This window comes from Pseudopipra pipra, chromosome Z, assembly GCF_036250125.1.
Source record: "Pseudopipra pipra isolate bDixPip1 chromosome Z, bDixPip1.hap1, whole genome shotgun sequence".
NCBI classification, from domain to species: Eukaryota; Metazoa; Chordata; class Aves; order Passeriformes; family Pipridae; genus Pseudopipra; species Pseudopipra pipra.
The window spans coordinates 34,840,903-34,868,052 of record NC_087581.1 but is presented as its reverse complement, the minus strand read 5'-3'; the positions used below and the strand labels follow the sequence as shown (position 1 = coordinate 34,868,052).

The 27,150-nt window shown below is 41.0% G+C and overlaps 1 protein-coding gene across 1 annotated transcript in view; it reads left to right on the top strand.

Annotated features, from left to right (window-relative positions):
* The first annotated feature begins 789 nt into the window (after window positions 1-789).
* Window positions 790-27,150, top strand: part of LOC135406841 (guanine nucleotide-binding protein G(q) subunit alpha) — a 135,418-nt gene continuing 109,057 nt past the window's right edge. Inside the window, exon 1 of the mRNA XM_064641306.1 lies at window positions 790-960. Coding sequence (XP_064497376.1) covers window positions 825-960 — 136 coding nt within the window. The 5' untranslated portion in view covers window positions 790-824. The remainder of the gene's footprint in view (window positions 961-27,150) is intronic.

The following is a 27,150-nucleotide window of genomic DNA, read 5'->3' as shown; positions in this document are numbered from 1 at the left end:
CCGCTGTGGGGAGCGGCACAGCGCGGGCGGGGGTTCCGTTCCCCCGGCTGCTCTTCCCTGGCGTTCGGCGGCGCGGAGGGAGAGCGGGAGCGGCAGCGGGAGACGGGCCGCCATATTCCTGCACCACGCCTGCGGAGCCGATCCCTTTAAAAGTCGGTCAAGCGCGGCCCCTGCCAGTCCCCGGCAGGCCCCAGCACTGGCAGGTCCCCGGCAGCGGCCCCCCCCACTCCCGCCGGAGGGGCGAGCGGCCGCGGCGAAGGGGCGGTCACGGCGAACGTCTTCCTGCCGGGCAGCAGCGGTCTCGCCCACCCCGCAGGAGCCGGGCTCCCGCTCCGGGGGCGGGGAGATGTGTGCGTGTGCGGGGCGGGGGAGGGATTAGCGGGCATTAGCACTTCTACGGGAGGTGGGGTGGTCGCATCGGAGGGCGGCGGGGGTGTCGGCGGCCGCCAGGGACACTCGGGGACCGCGCAGGCTGCGGGCGGCGGCGAGGGAAGGGGGGCAGCGGGGCGAGGGGCGGCTGGGCTAGGTAACGCTGCTGCTGCCGCCGCGGTGGATGTTTCCATGTTGTTTGGTGCATGATTTAGAGGAGAGGAGGAGTTGTCAGCTGCAGGGAGCAGGGATCCGCGCCGCCAGCGGCCCTGCCTTTCTTCTCGCCCCTGTGTGGCATCGAGGCGGCTCCGCCTGCGCGCCTGCCCTGCGGCGGCCCCCGGGCTCTCGAAGAGTGCCTGTGCCCCCCGGGGCCGGAGCGGCGGCGGGGTGCGTGTGTGCGAGTGTGCGTGCGGGTTTAGGGGGGGTGGGGGCTGTGTCTGAACCAGCTAGGAAGAATGACTCTGGAGTCCATCATGGCGTGCTGCCTGAGCGAGGAAGCTAAGGAAGCCCGGCGGATCAACGACGAGATCGAGCGGCAGCTGCGCCGGGACAAGCGGGACGCCCGCCGGGAGCTGAAGCTGCTGCTGCTGGGTGAGTGCGGGGCTGCCGCCGCCCGGCTCGGCCCGCTCGGCTCGGGCCGTCGCCGGCGCGCACCCCTCAGGTACCGTCGGGGCTGCAGCCTGGGCATCGCCATCGCCCCGGGCGCCCTCCGGCCGGCGCGGGGCGGGGCGGGGCGCAGGCAGTCGACAGCGGGCCGGGCCGGCGGCGATGCCCGCGGTGTCCCCGGGCGCTCGCCGCCCCCACCGCGGGGAGCCACAGGCCGAGTTCTCGCCGCGGGGAGCGGGGCGTTTGTGCCCGCCCGCGGGCTTCGCCGGCGGGGTGGGTTCGGTGTGGGAGGGGAAGCGGCGTTCCAAAATGGAGAGGGGACGGATCGCGGGTGAGCGACGAGGTGCGGGGCTCAGGGCAAGTGTCGGGGTGTGTGAGAGAGCGATGGCAGCGAAGCAGTTTAAGGAAGGGACTCGCAGGGGGAGTCGCTGTGCAGATCGATGGTGGCGGGTGTAATATCTGCATTGTTCCGTGAGCTTCGGGAAGGTTGTTAGCTCACCGGTTGCATTTTCTTATTGTGATTTTTATTTCATGAGGTAAAGTGGGTGCTCGGCGTGTGCACCAACTTGTATAAAGAAAAGGGAGCCGCAAAGGCACAGATGCACATGCCAAGCTGAGAGGGAACCTGAAGTGTGCAGGATGATCACAGGATCTTTAATACCGTTGGAATCCACCCACTGGTCAGGAAATACAATCTATTTTATCATTTCTCCTTAATTAAAACAGAGGTTGTTTTTTTTTAGAGTTGCAATTATGCAGAGATAGCTTTTATTTAATAGACGTACGTTAAAATAAGCCTTTTGAATTAAAATACGCCTGCTCATGTCCAGTGTGATGTACTGTGTCGTGTAATATGGTTTCTGCCTGGGACTCACAGGCCTTGAAATACATTTTCACTGCTATCTGGTGTGTGAATGAGAGGGGATGTTCCAAATGGATGCGGGATGTTTACGGTGAAGATATTTGTCTTGGATCATGTAATGATTTATACTGGGAGAGTAAACTGCCTTTTCAATGAGGTAAGGCAAGTTGAAGCCCGAATATGTTTTAGTGCTTCCATACGAATATGCTATTTCCTGCAGCTTGTCTTCTGGATATGGAGAAGAGCGTCGGGATCATTTAACTGTGTGGGAGGGATGTGGTGAACATCGATGCAGCACTCTCAGTAACAACATTTTGTCTCATTTTGGCCTGATTTTGGTTTATGTCAGTGCATGTTGTGACTTTAAGGATTCGCAAAGAAGATTGCAAAGTAGCTTGCTTAATATTATTATGGATGTTTAGGTATGATTAATGACATACACTTGATTCAGGAGAGGCAGTTCGTAGATTTGATTTGTTACTTAGGTCCAAATTGTCTCTGTGTTTTCCTGATTTTTCTTGCAGTAGTGCTAGAGACTTCTCCCAGATTTTCAGAGATGTATGAAATTTACTAAACAAGACTAGTATATGTTCCCTAGAGAAAAGATTCAGAGATCCACTTCTGCAGTTGGGAATCCAGAGCTTGTGCTGCTTCACGAGGTCCTCCCACTGCTAAACAGTTGTGGCATTGCTTTGGACCAGATGGTACTTGGTGACTTGAGGGACAATAGAGGAGAAGCCAACCCATAAAAAGGGTTAAGGAAAACTCTTTTGTGTTTTGCATTCATCATCAATGCCAACTTCCAACAGGCTTGTGAAGGCATAAGCGTAAGAGGGGTGAACTTCCGGCTGCTCATGCTTAATAGTGTATCTGTATACTTGGGTAATAAAACTAGTACAGAAATTGTTACTGTGCACACATTTTTTGCCTTTTGTTTTGTCAGCCTCTGTCATATGTTAGACTGAAACTGCTTGTCCACGGTTGGATTCAACACTTAATGATTTAACACTTAAATTGTCTTGTAAAACACGGTGTGGTGGTGAACCACTCTTGGAGTCTTTGTATTGAGTAGGGATTCAGGATTCAATTTCTAAACAAATTTTAGGGAAACTTCTTTAATTAGTGTAGTTTTTTGCACATTAGCACTTTTTTTTTAGTCACTTTCATTGCTTCCCCAGCATAGGAAATTGCTCAGTTGTTAAGTTTGTGTTGTTTGTGTGGGTCATTCATATGGTTATAAGACAGACAAAACCATTTTAAAATGAAAAAGTATTCATTAAAAATGCTAAGGCTGGTAGCCTTAAGGATGGTGAAAACCATCTGAAGCTGCTTAATGTCGCTTGGGTTTTTTTATATTCGATAGACCTTTACTGTCCCATTATGTCTCTTACACCCTTACTTTTAAGGGGAAAAATCACTAGTGTAAACATAAGCAAACACGTTTGCTTTGGTTTTTTTTTTTTTTTCCTTTTCATTTTTTTTTTGTCAGAAGTGCAAACTTCCCAGTTTCACTGTGTAAAGTATTGTGGGTCTGAAAAGTGGGTTAAGGGCTTTTAAATATTGGACTGAAGGATATTCTTTGGCTCATAAAAAGAGCACTAGCACAATTTAAGCTGAGCCTTGTTAAGTGACTGTACATGTTTTTCACACTTGTTGCAAGTGCAAAGTAAAAGATATTATTAACTCAAAAGGTTCTAAGGCACAAACAAGTGTATCTGTGCCAGGTTGTTTTCTTACACTTGTTTAAAAATTAGATGTGCACACGTAAAAATGTATATATGTAGCAAACATTAAAAAAAATTAACATTTTTGGATCAAGAGAAAAGGTTTTTTTCCTCCTTAACTTGCGAAAGAGATAGTGCTTTCTTGGAAAATTAGTTTCCTCTTGATTGTTACTGTCTGACGCACACAATGTGCTCGATACACCATTTTTATCTGTTAATGATATCTTTTTACTTCTCATGGAATCACAGAGTTCAAAATCTGAAGTCATTTGCAGAAAACTTTTACTGTGTGCTGAGATTATTTTTAGGTATTCATTTAAAAATAAACATTCTATGTAATTAAACATTAAAATAGCACTTTTAGGTACTTTATTGTACATCATTGCTTGCTTTTTTTAAGAGATTAGAACAAGATAAAGTATATTTTTGCTGTTGTGATTCTGGAAAGCCAGAATCAATAAATACGCACTGAAGCATATTACATGGTAGTAGTTCAGCTAACACAAGGCACTTTGGAACACATTCAGTATTCCACCGAATTTGGTTTTAATCTCTTGTATTTTCCAAACTCTTCTGGATTTCATTACTGCTGAACACTTTGCAAAACCTTGTGAATGTTCTCCAGAGCTTACAGTTGTTAATATCCATCCATTGTTTGCTGTTAGCTGTAAAAACACATTGTTTTTGTAATTAGGGGGGGAAAAAAGAGGTGTTTTAATGTTTTGTATTAGCATATGTGAATGTATGCTTCATGCTTGTACTGTAGGCATATATATATATATATGTACATATTTATTTTTAAGTAGGAAAAGCTATATGCTGTAATTCTATGTATATAATTTTTCCTTGTCATCCGTGGAACTTTTGCATGGTCTCAGAAAGCGGCATTTGAGCCTACATGACAGATTTTTGCCGTAAACCATCAATCTGAGACATCCTTTGCCTGTAGACTATATATATTAATATTATACGCTCTTTTCTCAGTAGGAAGTGCCTTGTGTATGTAAGAAAATAATCTGCCAGTATTGTGCTAGCTATGCCTACGTAACTGCAAACCCTGGCCAAATGAAGCACTGGAGGTGTGTTTGACAGTGCTGTTTTGCAGCATTTTGGTTGGTGTGTGTCATAGGCAAAGCATGTTTTTTTAAGGGAGAGGTGTTTCTTATGTTGAAGATAGTAGATATGTCAGTGAAGAGACTTGCGTGATGTATCCTTCTATTCTGTGTGTTAGCAAAGGAAATAGGTGGACAATAAGCCATTTGAATTGGCATGAGCAGCAGTCTTATGTGAAAAGATGCTTTTGAACATAAGGTGAAACAAGCAAACTTCCTTATTTTTCCTGTAGTATGTATTTGTATCAGTCTGCCCTACTCACACTGAGCTCTTTCACGTAATTTAGGTAACTGACACAGTATATATTTACAACTGTTAAATGAACAAATAGTTAACCTACATCTTTAGGTGTTGTAACTAGATTATTAAATATCTCTTGTTTAGCAGAAGCTGTTTCTGAGGAAATATAATTTCAATTTGGATGTAAAACACCTTGATATATTCTTATATAGACATATATGTCCATATATAAAAATATCTTTTTTTTTTTTCCTGTTAGGAAAGCACAAATCATCATTTGGATATCTGTGTGATAATGTGAAGAACACATATTTAGAAAATAATTAGGAATATATTTATTTTTAGTGCATCACAAGTGGATATTTTGTTTGCAGCCATTGAAAAGGGTTTGTTGCTTTTTTTATTTTTTTGCTGCTTGAGAAGTAATCTGCACCCACTGAAGTTAGTAGGAACTGCCTGAGGGTCTGAAGAGTCAAAGAATTCAGACTGATTTAATTTTATTTAAATGTCAAAGAGCCAAGTGACCCCAAGTTTGTGTGTTACACTGACAAATACAATAATAAGTGTAGGATGAAAAAATACATATTGAGCAGAAATACCCTTTGAGAATGGGCATTTGACTGTGTACTGCAAGTTAGGAAATAATAATTCTGCTCCTTTAGTTGCTTCAAATTGTTTTTTCTGGTATATAGTGGTATATATACAGCAATTGCATAGGGAAGAGCACTTCCTTGTAATCTCTGCAAAATTAATCCTGGGGAGGTGTGAAATAAAGTAAGGTAAATATGTGATTAATGGTGATCAGCTTTGTGGCAGTAATAGAATGCTATAGACACTGAGCATTTTTTCCTTACCCAGCTGAATGATGTAAGACTCAGGAAAAATCTGTTTCTTGTGCTTGAATGCTACTGTGTATGAACAGCTGTTAGTGAAAAAGTATCAAAATTGTTCAGCATTCATGTTTTATTTACTGTAATTACCAAACCGGGCAAGAACGAAGAGCAGGGAAGCAGTAGAAAACAAGGGAAGAATTAGCATGTAGGAGACACTAGGAAGCCCTATACGTGGTGCTAGCTGTAAAGAAGGAAGCATGCAGCAGGCTTTGAATATTAGTAACTCTATGCAAAGAAATTAGATGTATTAACACTGGATGGCAGAAGTCTAAGATATACCGTAATTTGAGAAGTTAAACTTTTTCAAAGTTACTGGAGGAGTTCCAGGAACAGCACAAACGTTTTTTCAGGCTAAACTAAAGTTTAAATCTTAAATATTCTGAAAGCACATTGTTTCCTCAGTAAGTAAAGCTGATCCAGAGACTAAACTGAAGGGTGCTTGTCTACAAATTTTTGTCCTTTGTAGGTTTTCAAAGGACAAATGGCATGGAATAGTCAAACTACTTAATTTGCACACTATGCTTAGTGTTTAACAGTACTGTAGAGTTTTATCCCAGTACCCAAAGCAGATGCTGTTGCCAACAGGAAAGTGCTGTTGGTTTCATTTTGCATTTGAGAAAGTGGTGTGGCTATTCCAGAAACAAAAATAAAACCCACCAGGAAGATTCCTTCTTTGTCCATCCATTAAGGCAGAATCATCTGGAAAACTGCTGGTATGAACTGTATGGTTTAGGTGAGCTGCACTCTGGTGGTTTGGCTCACCTTTCTGTGATAAACAGGTGGTGTGCAATATGTGCATTGCTTGAATAAAGGAACAGAACATCAGGAAGTTTATGGAAGCGAAAACACCTTGTGATTCAATAATTTGAAAAGATAGAGGCTGTGTCACTATTGCTTCAGCACAGCTGAGCTGTGTGTTGACACCTTCATCTGTGAGCTCTGCTGTTTGTAATTTAGATTGACCTGCTTTTTGTATGGAAGATGCATATATTAGGAATGAATGAGACCAGACAGTTTTGGCTAGTGCCTGAGTCTGGGCCTGTTTTTGTCTCAGAGCAGATATGTGGATAAAATGTTTGCCCAAGGTCCTGTCCTCACTGATTATCTATGTCTTTTGTTTTCTATCTAGGAGAATGTCATGGTGGTCCTTCTTGAAGTATTTTGCGACTCAGTCCCAGCTGTCAAAAGTCTGTTGAAGGAGGATTTGTTTTTCCCAAGGGAAACTGTGGAAAGGGCAGTTAAATTTTGACATATTCCCCCACCCATACCTGGTCTTCTCTTCTCTGAAGAGATGAGTGCAGTAAGATCCTTAACTCCTTTGATGTTTACTGTACAATACACCTCTAATCTTAGTATTGCCAAATGTGGATCAGAAGGGTGTTTTCCCAGATGGGGTTAGCCACTTTCAAGTTAGATCCAGGATGGAAGCTCAGGTTTTTGTTCTGTAGGAACTTGGTGTATCTGGATGTGATAGAAACTCAACCTGCTAGAGATTCTTTCAGTAAATGGGAATCAAGTTAAAAATTACTAGTTTAGTTACGATATAGGCACGAAATCCCATTCTTGATCATGGTTTTACAGACTGAGGTACTATGTAGCGAATATATCTTAGGTACATTTTTAAACTCTTCATTAGGGAGAAAATATTTTAGATTTAATAGTATTGGTTCTTGCAGCATGGACTATACATTACTGCTTAGTCTTGCTAATGTGTCTGTCATGGTATGTGAGCTATGTGCTCATTGGCCACTATCATACTGCTTCTTGGTTGTTGGCTAGTTCATTCCTCCACCAGCTGCAAACTCAAAAGGAACAAGATAATCTTTGTCAGGAATCTTTGTACTGAATGAGAACATTTCTGTGAATTAAAGAAAGTTGCTTTTATCTCCTTGTTCTGTAAACCCACCACAGGAGTTTTTAAATCTTAGTCTTCAATGTTAATGGTAATTATCTTGCTTGTATTAGAGAATATTGAAAAAGAATTCCGAAAGCTATTCCAGCCCACATTTCAGGGTGAATAGAGTCATCCAGAAAGCCAGATGGAAGGCTTCTGTAGCATCAACTGCTTACTTAGAAGGTCTGAAAGACTTAAATGCATAGAAGTCGGAAAAGATGCTGTCAGTCTTTGATTTTTGGGAATTGATCATGCTTGGAAAACTGAGGATCAAGTATGGAATATATATTTTGCTGATACTGAGTTTACAAAGCACTATGTCAGTTGGTCTCATAGACCAGAACAGTAAAAACAATGGAAATTAAATGCAGAAAAATAAAGGCATCGTTCATGTATCTTGCATAGATTCTTCTATAGACATCCAGGTACTTGCAGCATCTGATGTTTGCCTTTTTGGAGTCTGCTGTCTAGATGGTGTTGAAATGAAACATTTCTGTTGGTAGTGAAAACCTTTCAAAGATGACTTGCAAAAAGGAACAATAGAAACAAACAAAAACTGCAAACAACACCAAAATACTCCTTTCTAAAGTTTGCTTTAACTCACTTGATCTTTTAGGAGAGAAAATAATGATACTTACAGTACTTCTCACTTGTATTTCTTTTTGTTTGTTTGTTTTTAAAGAGGAAATAATAGTAGCCTGGAAACAGAGTCAGAGTGTGCTTTTGCTGGGGAAAAAAGCCCAAAGAATAAAACATGTGTTCTTACACCAATATTTGCATAGCTCTGGTTAAAGTCTCATTTGCTTCTTTTAATTTCTTGTTTGTGTGTTAATGGAACATGATGCTTTGTCACTGTTTTTGAAAGTACTTATGTCAGTTTAGTCTCTCCTGTCCTGAGACTGCCATTTTTTATTAGAGGTTTTTATGATGTATGCACCTGGTCATCATTAACGATGACGGGATTGGTAGCTTATCTCAAAGTGCAGGCCACCAAGCAGCTGTCTGACTGACTTTCGAAGACTGCTGACCTTGCCCATTATTGAAAGAGAGACTTAGAGATCCAAGTCCATTTATTTCATTACCATTCTCCTAATCCATCCAAACTCCTTTTAGGTGAATTTTTTGGAGGGGTTTCATCTGGGAAGTTACAGGCGTTGCACATCATGGTGAAAGGATTTAGTGTAAATTCCCCATGACAAACACTTGAGAAACTTCTTTCAGTCTCCCAAGACGGGGAAACCTCTTTCGCAGTGCTAAAACTCAAGCCAAAACTCAGTCTATAATTTAGCTTTAGTCTTTAAAGAGTATCTGTTCCATGATCTAAAGATCCGTTAAAACATATGAAAGACAGGGATATGACTATAGAGTCAGCCAACAGGCTTCACAAAGGACTAACTGTGCCCAACTAATCTTATGGCCTTCTATGATGGAGTAACTGTATCGGTGGACAAAGGAGAGCTAGAGATGTCATCTCTCTAGGCCTCTGTAAGGCCTTTGATATGGTGTCCCCTACATCATTCTTACTGTTAAAGTAAGAAAAACAAAAACAAAACCAAGTTCGTTTCACTTGTCACAAGATGGACTCTTCAATGAATAAAGAACTGGCTTGGTGGCTGCATCCAAAGAGTTATGGTCAGTGGCTTAATGTCCAAGTGGAAACAATAATCAGTGGTGTCCCTCAAGGAATCGTGATGTTTAATATCTTCATTATGACATAGGCAGTGGGATTGAGTTGTACCCTCAACAGATTTCCAGGTGCCACCAAGCTCAGAGGTGCAGTTGGTACACTTGAGGGAAGGAAAGTGGGCCCATAGGAACCTCACAAGGTTCAACAAGGGCAAGTGCAAGGTCCTGGGTGCATTGCCGCGGGGTTGGGGCAACCCCTGACATCAGTACAGAGTGGGGGATGAATGGATGGAGAGTACCCCTGTGCAGAAGGACTTGGGGGTACTGGTGAATGAAAAATTGGACATGAGTGGGCAGTGTGCACTTGCAGCCCAGAAAGCTGGGGTATCCTGTACTGCATCAGAAGTCTGGCTGTTAGGTCAAGGGAATTGAGTCTTCTCTGGTGAGACCCTATCTGGAGTCCTGTGTGTAGCTCTGGAGTCCTCAGCACAAGAACAATATGGACAAGCACAAGAACAATAGAGTGAGTTCAGAGGAGGGCCATAAAAATGGTCAGAGAGATGAAGCACCTCTCCTATGAAGAGAGGCTGAGATAGTGTGGGTTGTTCAGCCTGGGGAAGAGAAGGTGCTGGGGAGACCTTGCAGCAGCCTTTCAATCTACGAAAAGAGTGTATAAGAAAGATGGAGAAAGACCTTTTACCAGGGTCTGTAAGTAACAGGACAAGGGAGAACAGCTTTAAACGGGAGGAGGGTAGGTTTAGATTAGATATTAGGAAAAACTTCTTTGCCGTGAGGGTGATGAGGCACTGGAACAGGATGCCCAGAGAAGCTGTGGATGCCCCATCCCTGGAAATAGCATGAGATTTTTTGTACTGTGTTCCATTTCCTCTTATCTCTCTTTATCTCATCATTGAAATGGTAAATAAATTAAAGGAGATTATAAATATGTACTCTGATCAATGAAAAGATGGATTTCATTTAAGTGAATGTCCTGGTTTAGCACCTGATTTCATAGGAAGGCAGAACAGACAATTTAGGAGTAAATTTGCATTCATCTAAATGTAAAATTGAGTATTATCAACAAACTGAACAAAGATTCACTGTAATTACTGATTTTCAGTAAATTGACTGGCAGCATGTTTCATGGAATCACAGACTGGTTTGTGTGGGAAAGGATCTTAAAGATCATGTCATTCCAACCCACTAGCATGGACAGGTACACCTTTCACTAGAGAGCAGGTTGCTCAAAGCTCCATCCAGCCTGGCCTTGAATGCTTCCAGAGATGAAGCATCCACAGCTTCTCTGGGCAACCAGTTCCAGTGTCTCACTACCCTCACAGTTAGCATCAGTAATATTTGACTTCTAAAGATGGCTTGTCTTGTAGTCCTTTAAGCTTGACTTTTAATAATGTTGTTATTGATAGGAATCTGGAAACATAGTCTGTCTAGAACAGTTTTTGTTCTCTTGGGGTTTCTTTACTTAATCCCATTAATTCTTGCCACTTACCTGTAAGACAAGAAAATACTGAATTTAGGTTCACTGTGGTTTTGTTCTGTGTTTGGCTGCACAACAGAATAATAAACTACTATTAATTATTAAATCCAGTTAGGGTTAAGAACTAGACTCACAGCAATCTCTAAAGATTTTAGCCTTTGAACCAAAATCAGATAAACAATGTGAACAGATTTTGCTAATAGCTTAATTGTGACTGTATTCTCTATGACAAATGCAAACCTCTGAGGCTGAACAGTGCCTCATATGTATGCCTCTAAGTCGTTTTCTTGGAGAAATTTATAACACAACCATTGTCTGGGTAGTGACATTCTTGTGCCTGTATTTTTTTTGCTAAATTTACCACCATGTTATATTAGTGCAGTTTTCATTAGGTTATTCTCAGAAACTGCTTTGTCTGATGTTTTGATTTACAGATTTTATTGGTCTACAGTTTCATGTAGTAAAGTGAGAAGCGTAGTATTTAAATATTTAGATTGTATCTTTTGTCTGTGGAGTTTCCAATAAATAATATAAAACTAGTAAAGCAGGAAGCTTTTGTTGTCAAAAAAGATGAAATATGGTGGGATTTTTTTTATATGGTAATTAGCGAAATTACTCCGACAGGGGGACGCAGAAAGAATCGTGTCTTGCAAGATATACCACCTAAGGAGTCTTTCTGCTGTGCCTTTTGCAATCGGACATGTCTATCTCGTATTGGCCTTATTAGCCACCAGCGTGCCTGTAACAAATGTGGATAGAGCCTTTCCCAAATCTTCATTCACGAAGCCTAGCCATGACGGGCAAAATGACTTTATATGACTTATCAAGCCATTAGGACACATTCTTTTGTTAGAACAGCTTAAAAAAGGGGAAAAAACTGTCATGACTACTTTGTAATGCCTTTGCTTTTTATTTTAGTTGGTTTTATCTCCAATAATGACACTATTTTCTGGAATACTCTGTAGCTGGAGTTCTGTGTCTGTTTGTTTTGTCGTGTTTACATGATACCAAGCTACTTCTGCATAGTGAAGTACACAGTTTTCTAATACCTTCCCATTTCTGTGCAGCTTTTTTTTAATGTGCACAGAGAGTCAGAACTCTGGGGAAGTAGTCAAAACAGAGCCATGAGCAAGACATATGTTTATTTCATGATTGAGTATATCTGTCTTATTTAAAACAATATTTCAGCCTACCAATCTAGACTGTAGTTCAGGTATAGTGATATTAATTGTATATATCACTGTGCTCAATAGCTCTCAGGCTTGTTTGTGTGTTTTGGCGGGTTTCTTTTTGTGGGGTTGTTTTTCTGCTTTGGGGTTTTATTTTGATTTGGTTTGGGGTTTTTTTGGTGTCATTTTTGAACAGGTAGTGTGGGTTTTTTGAACCAAAGTACATGGTTATTGCACAAAATGCCAGCAACCTGTCTGATAACCTGTTTGTTTTATTTATTGTGGAATTTGTTTTCTGATATTAGATGAAGCATAAGAGATAAAGTAATTGTACTACTCACGTTTTAAGTTCATCATCTTCATGAACATTACATTTTTTATCAGAACAGAAAGAAAAGACTCCAGTATCCTGTTTCTGGCTCAGTCTGAGTGGTTCTGCAGTTCAATTCTAACTCTGTAACTGTAGAGTAGTTTTCTGATCCTTTAATCACTTTTGTTGCTGTTTTTTGACTCCTTTCCAACTCATTGTCATTACTGAAGTACAGATCATGAGAATTGAGCACTGATGTGTGTATACTTTTTAGTACAAGTACAGGAGTACTGCTAGTTGAAATACCACTGTTAAGGTGTGTTCAAGGAATGCAACAGCCTACTGAGCCATGACATTAAAGTATTCGTGTTTAGATGGCTGACTGCTGTAACTTAAATGCTCTTCTAAATAATTTCTTTTTAAGGCGGGTTCATTAATTGTTTGACAAGCTAATATTTAACAGTATTTATTCGGAGCACAATAATTGCCTGTTTCTGTTTTATGAGTTATTCTAATATACTTTTCAGCATCATATCTTCTTCATTATTTACGAGTTAACAGCTTTTGTGTTACCTACAAGTACTGTCAGTAATAATGTTATGGTTTTATTCTGTCTAGTGGGTGAATATTTTTAAGTTTCTTACCCCAGTCTTAGTATTGTTGGGGTCCTGTTTAGAAGACAGCTGCCTGTTGAGGACTTCTACTTATGTAGTTTACTACTTAATTGTTTAAAAAACTGTTTCTTGATGCATGCTGTGTTGGTTTGTTGTATGATCAGTTGCTTAGCAGATGCCTAGTTCCTCAAAACCACTGACTTTGTGCAGCAAACCATCTGAATGCAAAAACTGCGTAGGTCTTGGTATGCAATCTCTTCCCCTCAGCTCTTTTCCACCCTTTGGGATTTTTTGGGTGATATTTCAAGAGTCAGCATGACTTCCTAACATATATGTTCCTTCTAAACATTTGGTAAGGTGTGTCTGGACCCTCATGAGTGAAAGTGTTTTAACTTTAGTAAATCTTGTGTAATGTTTGTCTTCAGTGAGTGCTCTTTCATTGTCATTGCAGATGTGGTTTGTGCTTTCCTAACAACGAAACAGAAATATTTGCAAATTTTATATATTTTTAATTTTTTTAATAAATATAAAGTGTTCTATCGCAGCAGTTCATTGAGGGACCACTGTGGTTTTAAGTGGTCTTGGCATTACAAAAAAAAAGGAAGGGAGGTCTTATGTGGAGCCTCACTGTTCATAATTTGACTCTATTAAAAATGGACCAGATTTCCCAAGTTTTTGTCTTACCTATTTCAGTTTTCTCCTTTTATCTCCCCTGCTATTCAGGCTAGTTTTACTATTTTTCACTTTTCTTTTTTTTTTTGTTTTGTGTAATTGTGGCTGTCTAGGCTACTTTATAAAATGTTTTGAAATTACTCTCAGTTGTTCCTGTTTTAAATCTAAATCCAGTTATTTACACTTCTAACTCTGTCAGCTTTTGCTAAAATAGCTCTCATGAACACAACATACTTATAACATACCTCTACTACTTGTGTTGAACTTCTTTTGTTTACACATAGCAAATGGTGTACAGTTGTAATCATATGCTCCTGCAGTTACTTTTGACTGTGTTTCTGACACATGCCATTTTTCTTAAGAGATATTTCTGTGTGGTGTCTTTCTTGTTTAGAAATCAAAATTTTTAAATTTTAGAAGACCTTTAGGATGAGTTACATGGCCCTGGGAAATGATACTTTTCCCTTTCCGTGGAAGTGTTTGAGGAACCCCACTTGCTCGTCAGTCACATTAGCTGTGACTTTGTCATCTGCTACAGCAGCAGCTTTTGTGTCAATTTTTCTCAACTAGAATTTAAACCAAAAATATGAAGATCACCAGCTACAAGCCAATTTTGAAGTATAAAGTAAAGCTAATCATTGAACTTTGATTTGTGTAAATGTTTTCTTCAGTTATAACTCCTTTTTCAAATCTACGTCTGTTTTATCAGCAGTTCTGTGGGTTTATCACCTAGGTGTCTAAAATCACCTAGGTGTACAAACAGTTCAATCTCTCCATTTAATTTGGTTATTCCTTTAATTTTAATCCTATTTCAATTTTTCTGCTAAATAAAGGCAGTCCCCTCCATATCCTCTGCTTTACTTACCACAGTGCAAGGATACTCTGACCTCTGCCAGCCTGCCTTTCAGAATGCTTTTCCTCCTTTTCTAACAATGAAAGTTGTACAAATTCCGTAATTCCATTTTCTGCAGAAATCCAGTGACTAATCCCCAGCACAGAACACTGTCATGTATTCTTTGCCTGTCTGCAAGTTCACTTCCAGGTTGTTCTGTTTTCTTCTGGTTAGGAACAGAAATTTTGTTGGAACTGGGTGTCAGAATGATAAATGTGGGGTGTTTAGGTATTTATAATTCACAAGATTTAGAGTAATTAGTCTCATGGAGTCTACCTGCGACGCATGTACCATTTATTGTTGTTATTTCTATTAAATACAGTTGAGCAAGCCCCTTGAGCTATTCACAGGAACTTGGTTGCATCCAAATAGAGTGCACTCTAATGGCATAACTATCCCAGCTGTCTGCGCCTACACCTCAGGGTACCTGCAGGCTTCTCCAGTGTACTGCATGCACTGTGGTCATGGCTCATCCACCTTCGGAGCGCTGTATGACTGTACAGACTATATGCCAGTGCTTTTGTGTAAGGGTTGGTGCTTGGAGAGTGCTGGCAGCACCTGCTTTAGCTTTTCTATGAATTACGAAAACAGCTTCAGGTTGTGCCTTGAGACACACTGTCTCTAGAGGCCTGCTGTAAGGAGTTCTGCATCTTCTGCAGAGGGATCGGATCTGTCCTTAAAAGCTGAGTGCTCCTTGTTATGAAGGACAAAGTGGATGTTCCAGGACTTCACTGCGGTTTGGAAGAGTCTGGGATGCTTACGGGGTACTATCTCCCACTTACCATTATCTAGCTATCAGACTTTCACGGACAAGCTTAATCTTACAAAAATCAGAATTTGAGGCCCATGAAACTGCTGCTTGCCTGTTGGACTGTGTTTTCTTGTTTAACTATGGAGATCAGCAAGTTTTTACGTGATTTTCAGATGTGCTCTGACACAGTTTACTGAAGCACAATCAGGACTTTACTGACATAGATGCAGCCTAAACACTATGGTAAAAAAGTTTCTTCGTCTACTAGAGCACTTAGCCCTCCTCATTCTGCCTGGTGGGCAGTGAGTTAGAGGTTAGATTCCCCAGTACAAGAGAGGGAGGCATGGAGTTTCTGGAGGGATTCCAGCAAAAGGTGCCTAAGGTAATGAAGAGACTTCAATAACTCTACTGAAAGGAAAGGCTGAGAGAGCTGGGACTGTTCAGCCTGGAAAAGACTCAGGGAGGGATCTTACCAATTTATATAAATATCCAAAAGGAAGGTGCAAAGAGGACAGAGCCAGGCACTTTCTGGTGGTGCCCAGTGATAGGGCAAGAGGCAATGGGCAGAAGCTGAAACACAGCAGGTTCATTCTGAACATCAGGAAACACTTTTTCACTGTAAGGGTGACTGAGCACTGGCACAGGTTGCCCAGGGGGCAACCTATCTCTGTCCTTAAGAGATATTAAAAACATGTGGACATGGTCCTGGACAGCTTATAGGTAGGCCTGCTTGAGATCCCTTCCAACCTCACCCAGTTTGTGATCCTGTGAAGTACAATGATTGTGCTGCAGCATCGTATTGCAGATACAGATCAACCGAGTCACCACTTTACCCTGACCTGTAATCAATGTGGGGGAAATCCTATAGAATTCACGTTTCATTACTCTGAACTCACTTATCAGTGCTTTTGGGTGTACAAAGAATCATTTTATAGGCAGTCCTAGGCCACTGTGACCAGGTACTGGGGGGGGGGGGGGGGGGGGGGGATATCAGTTAAAAACTTTGTTTCACAGTTCAGAGGTCTTCCAGCAGGCTTCTCTGGGAGTAGCCACCTTTGCTGCTTAAGTCTGTCTGGGAAGACAGCAGGGTAGCTTGCTGCCCTGGGTTGTGGCCTGGCACAGGGCTGTCTTTCAGCTGATCCCTGAACATCTACGGAACTGAGACAGGCTGTGCCTTGATTGTAGTTGATTGTAGGCTGAGGTCCTGATTCAGTGTCAGTGTTCCTAGTGATGTCACTTCATTCTTCATCATTATGTAGGGCATTTGTGGTCCTACAGGTTTGACAAAACACTGAGTAGACACAGCAGGATTGAAACCATCCAACTTGGATGCACACACTCTGGCAGCGTCTTAATACCATGTGTAGTGCATGATGCTATGTGTGTAAGCCCAGATCTGTACCAAAGCATCCTGTGAAGTGGCACTTGGATGAGGTCACAAACTCAGTTGTTTTGCTTGTACTCAAAGATGCTGTCTAGTGTCAGAAACTCCTTTTGCTCAAGACAAATTATTTCTAGATAAAAAAAGTAACAAGGAAAAATAGTCTCTTCTCCTGCCCTCTCAATACTAGTTACTAACAGTAGTGTGCTGCAAAGTCAGGAGATTATTTGCAAAGATGAGGATTAATCCTCACTGTGTACATTCATGAAAGAAAGAGATGGAAAAGACTTGTGATCCTCTACAAGGAACGGTGCACCAAACATGTTTCTTCTAAAACACATACCAATAACTTTAAAATAGCCAGTCTGTCCAGTTTAGTTGAAAAGATTGGGAGTAAGGAAGAAGGGCACATACTGCATTCTGTAGCTCTGCCACGCTCAGGCCAGGTACTGGAGTGGCAGAGCAGCCAGCTCCCGACAGAACTTTACTGCCCAAGCTGACAGGACTTTACTCTGGAGTATGTAGATGCCTGCTAGAGGGCCTGGTGGCTTCTCTCAAAGAATCTGTGGGGGTGGTGCGGAGGAGGGACACAGGCTTGCATGTGGAGAGGCATCCACTTTCAAAGCAGCAGATAGGTCTACTCCCACTGCTTTATAGCGTTCTTAAGGAACCCCCTTCCTAGCTGGTGTTTGAAGATAAGCCTGTACCCTACAACTGACGGATGTGATGCACCACGCCTCCAGTGTTCCATCTCCAGTACCTTAAAGCATCTGATGTCTTGATGTCCACTGATGACTATGATGTCCGGGAGAGTGATGCATGAGGGAGGCTGCAAAGCACGCCTTAGCTCTGTCTTTGTTGGCTCTGCTGCAGGAAAGAATGAAGATATTGGTATTGTCTTATGGTAAAACATCTCATACAGTTCAGTTTGGGAGACATAGGACATTTGTCAGGCTGCACTGCAGTGGGTGGCCTAACCTTAGACCATGAGTAGGTCTCTCTTTTAATATAAAAATGCTGCTCAGTGGTTCTGTGGAAACTAGGCAGTGACATCCTTGAGGAGGGCTGGACCTCAGAGAGCTATAGCTGAGATTGGCTCTTTGGTGTTATTTCTAAAAACGGACTCATTGGGTTTTTTCCATTTCTGTAATGCTGTGTAATGTTGGGGTTTTGTTTGGTTGGTTTTGGGTTTTTTAAGTAGTCTTCAGAGCCCTCAACCTATATAATTTCTTTGCATCTTAACCTGTAAAATCAAATGATGGCGAGTTGTTTCCTACGCTCTCCTGAGATTATTCCAGTAATGGCTATTAGTTGAGTCAGCTGTTTGGGGATATGCTGTTTTCTTTCCTTTCTTTGTGAAAACCAATAAATGAAAGGAAGGCAGAAGGCATTTGAATGCTGGATTATCTTTTTACCTGTCCTTTCTTAATAGCTTGCTTTAAATGTTCCGATGCCCTTGCTTTCTGCAAAGGTTTGTATTTTGGTCTTACCTGTCCCCCCTCTGAATAAGGTATATTTAAAAAAAAAGAAAAGAAAAAGAGAACACAACCTCAAAAAACCAAATTAATTCTATAAAGCAAAACAAACAACCTCCCTTTCATGTTTTGGAGTAGAAATGGAGAAAACCTTAGAGCTTTTGGCGTTCACTCTTCCTGCAGCAGACCATAGTGAACTTGCTTGTTTTCTGGTGTATCTCACTGTGATACCTAGAGACCTTTGTTCTGTTCCCTGGACTTCTCTTGCAGTTGTCTGAGAACCAATACCATGTCTGTGGTACTCCTGTTGGCTCTGAAACCACATTGGCTTTCCGGTAGAACTCCTTCTGCTATAGCGGGTATTAGTCTGTTCAAGAGTATTCTTGCCAGGATTTTGCCAGCAATGGAGAGCAGAGTAATACCACGGTAGTTGGAACAGTCTGATTTAATTCCCTCACCAAGGCTTTCGATATTGTGAGCAGAAAAGGTCTATGGCAGATTTTGGAACGTTTAGGTTGTCCCCCCAAGTTCCTTAAAACGATCATATCACTCCATGAGGATCAGCACGGCCAAGTCAAATATGGCAATGCACTTTCTGAGCCCTTTCTGATAACCAGTGGTGTGAAACAAGGCTACGTTCTTGCACCAACTCTATTCACAGTCTTTTTCAGCATGATGCTCCAAAGGGCCACTGCAGACCTCAGTGATCAGGATGGTATCTACATTCGATATCGTACTGATGGAAGCCTTTTCAACCTAAGGCGACTGAAGGCCCACACTAAGACCTTAAACCATCTTGTCTGGGAGCTGCTCTATGCTGATGACGCCGCCCTTGTTGCCCACACAGAAGCAGCTCTGCAGCGTTTAACATCCTGCTTTGCAGATGCTGCTGAGCTCTTTGGGCTGGAAGTCAGCTTAAAGAAGACTAAAGTTTCTATCAACTGGCAGGAAGTCTTCCATCATCCCCGTATCACCATTGGCCAATCAGAGCTCAAATCAGTCCAGCAGTTTAATTACCTAGGCAGCCTCATCTCCTCGGATGGTAAGATTGACGGAGAGATAGACAACAGGTTAGCAAAGGCATATAGTGCCTTCGGAAAGCTTCATAAAAGAGTTTGGCGAAATGAACACTTGAAGAAAAGTACAAAGATCAGTGTTTACAGAGCCATTGTGCTGTCTACTCTCTTATATGGATCTGAATCATGGGTCATCTACTGCCACCACCTGCGTCTCCTAGAACGCTTCCATCAACGCTGTCTCTGTACAATCCTAAACATCCACTGGTCAGATTATGTGACTGTCATAGTTTGAAATTGGTCCCCCTGAGAGGCTGTGGGGGCTCAGAGGTGATTGGGTGCCAGGGCAGTGTTCCCTGGAGAGCCAGTCACCACTCATGTTGTTCGCTTCTGCTCAAAATCATATATCACAGCAACGGAAGCTGTTGGCAAGGGCAGTCTTGGTTGTTTTGCTGTTGGTGTCTGCTGTGTGTAGGTGGACAAGGCCGGGGGGTGGCTGGGCTCCCTCTCTTCCCCTCCAGGGGGGAGAGGGGAGCCCTGCGACCCCCAGCTCAGCCTTTGGCTAGAATTAGAGTCAGCATTTGGAGTGTGTGCTGTGGAAGAAGAATTCACAGCACCTGAGGTAAGAGGAGAGAGATAGGCTTTGCAGCCAAGCCTGGAGCTGAGCCAAGAGACTGGGCTGTGGAGGTAGGCCTGGCGCTCGGGAGAGGAGTCCTGGGCGAAATTGGAGACGAGCCAAGAGCTCAAGAGTTGCCTGCCGAAGCTGACTGGGGGCAGCTGAGAACTGATGTGGAGGAATGAAGATTCCAGGATGTGGACGCTTGATAAAATAAGCTACACTACAGCAGCTTGTGAACCGAGGTGAGACACCGAGAGGGAGGAATCACCAGAAGCAGAAGAGCAAGGACTCAAAGCTATCTTCTCGGACTTCATGAGGAGGAGAGACTACAACAAACAACTGCTGGAACTTGGTGAGGAGGGAGTGTTCAGGAGCCCAGAACACTCCCACAGCAAAAGACTGTGTTACATATCAACCTTAAAGGCTGCTCCTTGACTAAAGTTAAAGGAGGGGCTTGAAAGGACTGAATGATAGTAATGTTAGATAGATAGATAGATAGATAGATAGATAGATAGATAGATAGATAGATAGATAGATAGATAGATAGATAGATAGATAGATAGATATAGTTGCCTTTAGTTTGTGTAGTATTTATTTGTGTAAATAAATGTATATACTTCCCCCTTCCCCTACAGAAGCCTCTGGCCTGAAAGTTTCTCTCTGGTGTTAGGATAAATTGTTGAGAAGGGGTGGGGGAAGCCTAAAATTTGGATTTTAGATTTCTAATGTGGCTCAAACTGCCACAGTGACCAATACATCTGTTCTAGAACAAGCAGCAGTCACAAGTATTGAGGCCATGTTACTGAGAACACAGCTGTGTTGGGCAGGACACGTCTCCAGGATGAAGGACCACCGCCTCCCTAAGATCTTGCTTTATGGTGAACTTGCCACTGGCTGCCGCATGAGAGGAGCCCCGAAGAGAAGATTCAAGGACTCCCTGAAACAACATCTCAGCCTTGGCCAGATTGATCAACATAACTGGTCTACTCTGGCCTCCAATCGGGAGGTCTGGAGACACACCATCTATAACGCTGCTGATGCTTTTGAGAACGCACGCAGGATCACTCTTGAGGAGAATAGACAATGCAGAAAGAATTGTGCCTTGCAGAATATACCACCTAAGGAGTCTTTCTGCTGTGCCTTTTGCAACCTGATGTGCCTATCTCATATTGGCCTTTTTAGCCACCAACATGCTTGTAAGAAACGTGGGTAGAGCCCTTCCCAAATCTTTGTTCGCGAAGCCTAGCCATGACTGACTGTGATGAAGTACCTCGTAAATGAAAACTTTACCCTCCTGCCATTCACCCTTCAGATTCAGTTGCCTTTTCACAGAGAGGGGGAAAATGATTCTCTGTTGAAGTCTTTTTGAAGCAGAAGACCTCCCTGAGCAATCAGTAATGCAAATTCTGAAGTTCAAAGCTTTCACAGTAATCTTGTTATCAATTTCAGGCAGCTCTTTAAGTCCATCAGGAGGCAAGGTAGATTATTTTTGTGATTCTGTGTTATGACATAAATGTCATTTAGTAGTATTTCCTCTTTTTCTTAAGTTTATGGTAGCTCTGTAACAATAAGTATGTTAAACTGCTTTCTCTTCTCAGTAATCTCTTTGTAATTACGGTGTTATGAGTTGCATTTCAGAATGATGCTGGAAATGACACAAAGCTTTATTCCTGGATCAGTTAATGAATCTACACTCACCATCATTTCTCAGACAAAATGATGATTCGGACTGGTCTATGGTTGGTTTTGGTTGGGTTTTTTTCTTCCCCCCTCCATTTTCTTTGTGGTGCTTTTGATGCTGTAAGTTAACAGGGAATGACAGCACCTTGCCAACTTTGCTATTTTTTTGTGATCCACTTAAAATAATCATTACAGTTTGTATCGTGCTACATGATTCTTTTTCTAAATGATAAGGAGTTTGTCTTCAACTCAGGCCTTCATGGATCATTATCTTACCTTCACACAATAGCTTTTCTATTTGGAAGAGTGTCATACTAAAACCAAATTTTCAAGTAGGGGAAGGAGAAAGGCAGGAGTTGTTACTTTCGTGGGTGATGCTATTCCCCTCTCTAGCACATCACACAGTTTATCGACTGAGATAGAAAAGAGACCGAGGTACCAATGCTACCAAAGAGGCAGAATTTACTTTACATTGGACTTGAAATTCTTGCCTAGGAGTATGAAGACTTTCATGTCTAAACCAATAGTCCACTAAACATTTGAACTAAACTTCACATTAAAATAGTTGGGAACATCTTCTTGTTACAATTCCATAAAAAGTGACTATTTATAGAAGTTCCTTTTCATTATTGCTGTCACATACAGTCAGGTACTGATGATTTTTGTGGTAGCAGTAGTGCATTTTTTTTCTGAAAAACCTTACTCTGAGATATATTTTAAGGTGCTCTTATATTTGGTCTAAACTATGTAGTCATACCAGTATTTGGAAGTAATTTTGACTAATATTTTTAAACTTGTACATGTAAGATCCTGTCACTCCTCTAGAAGTCTTTTTAAGGGCACCGAAATTCAGTAGTTTATTTCTGATATGTCTAACTTCTTTAGTTGCTGGTTTCTTACACTGCAACTTTCTGCATGCTTGCACAGCAGACTGCATATGTTTGTCTTCATCATGCCATACTGGGTCGGTGAAGAGTCTGTTCAGAGAGATTGCAGGACTCCTGGAGAGACCTGTGTCCTCTGCCAGCAAGCACTTCAATCCTTATTTGCCCTTGGACCTGATTTAGAAGCCCAGACAGAGTAGGGTGAGTGAGTAAGCTTGTGTGTAAATAGATAGAACTGATAGGATCAGAAGCTGAGACTTTTGTTCAAGGGTGAGAACATGACCACTTTTGTTTCTTTATCTGATGATGCTTCCTGCTTTTCAACACGTGGATGGGGCAATACAGGGCAGTGTAGGCTGACAGTGAATTATCTTGAGAGATTGAATTTGGGAGTTTGATTTAGCCAAACAAGAGAAGGTAATTAAAGTTTTTCCATGTTCCATATGACTTTGCTAAACAGTAAGCTGTTTAAAGTAGAAGGGGTTATTTCCTCCTCTACTTGTATTTTGAAGCAGAGAAAATGTCCTTGCATTTACACCAGGCTTGCTCTAGTAGACTGACTTGTCAGATGAGCCTCTCTGAGGGGCTGTTGGCTGTACTGCAAAGCCTGACAGACTAGGAACTCTGAAAGCTTAAATACAGTACCAAAAGGAAACATTAAACATAGTGATTAATGAAATGGAAGTCTTAAAAGTGATGATTAATAAATTCCTTACATTATCTTGTTTCTATTAAGCAAGAATAAATGAGTAGGAGATAGACAAAAACAATAGAAAGTATTTGTTGCTTCTGTTGTGTATAGCAATGATATTGAGGATTCAGTTAATTGCTCATGGATATTTTTTGGGTCATGATTGAGAAATACTGATGAAACTTTAAAGGCATAGAAGAGCTTTTACTATATAGTCAGACCTGTATTACCATAGGCAGACTTCTGTTTAACAGCACAGCATCCTGATTTCAGTTCATGTACTTTGAGTGGACATGTCAGATCCTTGTTAGGTTTTATGAAATAAACTTGCTGTGATCAGAGGGGCTTAATGAATTGGAGCAAAGTTGCACTGTAGAGGAACCAAGAATGTTCCAGATTGATTCTTGTTTTCACCCTGCTGTCTTTTTGGGTGGTAGGAGCATTAGAGTATTTGTAGTAAGACGGAATAGCTACATAGCACTGCACATTTTCAGAATGCTGCACGCCCACTAGCTAATCAGTCACTCTGTCACCTCCACAAGGGAGGAAGTAGTTAATTATTATCATCCTTGTGATTGTAGGTGGGGGAGTGCAGACAAAGGCTATTTCTAGCTTAGCAAGTAGTGTGAACAACAGTGGGTCTGTAGGGCAAAACAATAGATGCTGAGAAACCCATGTCTGTGATCAAGGGATGTTTTTAGCTTTAACAAAGTCTAGTCTGATCCCAGGGAGTAAATGCCAGTTTGTGGTTGGAATGCATTAGTTGTGGTCCTTCCATTTTTTAATGGTTTCATTCTAAAGAAATCCATGTTCTCACTTGGAGATACTTTGATAACAATGGAGGAGAACACAGTGATAAAAAGAGTTGAGCAAGTTTAAACTAGGTTTAGGAGAACACTTTCAAAATAAACACTAGTGTATGTCTACACACAGGGGCACTCTAGCAAATGATTTTAGGTTGGAGCTTTCCCACGCCTATAAGTTAGTTGTTTAGCACGGACAAAGGGAGACTCAGGGGCAACCTTACTGCTCCTTATAACTACCCAAAGGGAGGGTGTTGTGAGGTGGGAGTTGACAAGTAACAGTACAAAAGGAAACAGCCACAAGTTGTGCCAGGGGAGGTTTAGATTGGATGCTGGGAAAAAATGGTCCATGGAAAGGGTTGTCAAGCATTGGAAGGGGCTGCTCAGGGAAGCGGTTGAGTCTCCATTCCTAGAGTGCACTTAGGAACATGGTTTAGTGGTGGACCTGGCAGCGTTCAGTTAGTGGTTAGACTTGATGATCTTAAAGGCCTTTTCCAACCTAAGCGATTCTACGATTCTTTGATTTTCAGAGCTGGTAAGGACAGTTAAACTGGAAAAAAAGGTTTATGCTTGCAACCATCTCCAAATAGCATTTTACATGCATGAAACAAAAACCTGGTCCTAGTGGTTGGCTGCTGCTTTGTATGGAAGTGGTGGAACTCACATTTCACCTCAGGAATTTTCCTTTCCTGTTAGTGCTGAGAGATAATAAAATACTGTTTTTAAAATAGGTTGATTTAGGTTTAGAAACATCTTCTAATTAAATCTGATTTTCATGAAGAATACGAGCTATTTTATTTTTCTGTGTATCAGTCCATTATGTGAAAAAATTTGGAATATGTTGTCCTCTTTATGGTCTTTTTATTTTAAATTGTCTGAACCATTAATGGTATTTCAGTCTTCCTTTGCTTTGCTCTCCATCTTGGACCCTGCAGTAAGTTTATATTGCAACATAACTAGGTGATTAGAGAGGTGTTCATTCTTCGATTAGGCAGCAAGAATGCTTTGGTTATTATTTGTCTTTGTTAACATCCAAATCACTAGTATTTTTTGTTTGATTTGGCTTTTTTTCAGTTAATAGCTACTTTTTTTCAGGTGATAGCTACTGTCAATTCATAGCAGCGTTCTTCAACAGAAGCATCAGAAAAATAGATATTAATGTTTCTGATCTTAAAAATAAAGAATCGAGCAAGGAAAAATACAATCATTCAGGCTATATTTTTGTCAGGAAGAAACAAAAGATAGTTCTCCTTCTGCCTCTCTTTGCATGTGCAAGTGCGCGTATTCGTACAACCTTTAAAATAATTTTGACCTTCATAGTTTTTGTAGCTGCACAACGATGTCATTAGAATGACAGGTTTGATGCTGGCTTTCCCATGTTTCAGTCTTATGCCTACAAATTACTGTGTACTGAACTTTTTCCATGCTTCATAGTGAGCCAGATGCCTTTAACTTGATGTACAACTATGTTTTACACATTCCTCAAAAGACTTTTGGCCACCAATAAAAGTGGAAGAGAAAATTTTTATTTAATAAAGAGATAGGAAGCTTTCGATCAGGTGGTTGATAGAGGATGTTTAAAGTGTTGGAGAAGTATGACTCAGAAATTATTCTGCACTAGATAGGAAAAAATAAATCTTAGTCCATCAGTTGCGTTTATGGGGGAGCACCCTGTAATGTTACAGGAATGAAATACTGCCTTGTGATCTTATGTGGTACTGAAAGCAAGAAGTTCCTGACCTTATTTAGACTTCAGTTTACTACCCTGGATCCTCTATTATTCTTGGTAAGAAAAATAGTTGTTTCTTAAGTAAAATAAAACTGAGAAAGCAAAACATGTGAAAACTCACGAGGCAGGATTGGACCTATAGCTACGTAGTCTGCTAGCTGAATTCATAGGACATGGAAATACAAAATATTAATGTCTAGCTTCACAAATAAAAGAGAATGACAGACTGTCTATCACAGCTGCACAGAATATTAATAAATGTATTATAAATTTTAATAGAAAAGCGACCAGTTCAAGCAAACAAATAATAGTGTAATTATATGATGCATTTGGTTCTAACTAAGATTGCTGATAGAATACATAAAACCACACATTTATTCATGTAGTATTATGCTAGTAATCCTTCATTGCAAAATCCAAGACAGTATTTTTGTTTAATAATAGTCCATTTTGTGATTCTACAGTCACAAGTCAAATCATATGTACAGTATTGCATATGAATCAACAGCCATACACCAGTGGCTGACATAAAGGAACTATCTCTTTGTCCTAGGAGGTTATGTTCATGCTGTAGTAGCTATCACTAGTTGCAGTGTGAAACCTAGTGCTATAGGTGCCTTCCAATATAAAGTTTTTATGCTGTTCTACAGAAGTAGGAATGGTTGCATTTCAGTTCTTGGTAATTCAGAAGATACCTGTGTAAGGGGAGAGAAGAACTTATGATACTTAATTTAGGCTGTAGACCTATAAAAATGTAGAGCTTTTTTTCCAAATTTCACATGCCTTCCAGAGTTAACCAAATACTAGATTGCCTGCAGTCATCTATTGTTTGAGAGAAAAAGCATTTGTGTTATTGGAGGGTGATTTACAGTGTAATGTATCACTGCATCTGTACTTATTTTGTCCCAAGTTGTTGTCACAGCATCTGTGTTTTACCAAAGACAGCCTAATGCACCTTCTAGTGAAGGGCATGTGGTGAAAAAAGGAGTGTATGTGGTCATGAAGTGCCTCTAAGCAGAGATTTGAATAAATCCAAATGACACTGTGTGGAGATGTAGTTTGAACAGAGCAGCTTCTCTGCACTGAGATTATTCTTGATACTGGCTGCTGTTTTTAAAAAATCATAAGTATGCAAAGTAACAATATAGGTAACATTTTAATAACTGATTTGAATTGGATAGCTCATGTAGAAAAATCATATGTGAGTTATTTTTTTTCTAAATCTCAGTAAAATTTAGCATGCAGATGAGATTTATAGGAAGAAAAAAAAACAAGTTAGAAAAATAGCCTTGAAATTGGTACTTATTGGTTAGGTACCAGTAGCCTTGAAAAGTAACGCAGGAAAATGTTATTGGTAACTGTTCTTTTTGATTGTTTAGAATAAGTAAATAGTTGTCTGTATTAAAAATTAACAACAGTAACATAAACACATTAGTGACAAACTGTTCAGAGGACTGGTAGATCACATACAACAGGTGTAACCACACTGTCCTGAAATGTGTTTTTGCTCAGATAAATGTATGTTTCACCTCTGCATTGAGAAGGAATGGGATCATGACTTGTACACCTAGTTCTGTGATGTAATGAAATAACTTCCAAAGAATTGTTTCTCAGATAGAAGTTAAAAAGAATTAAAACAGGT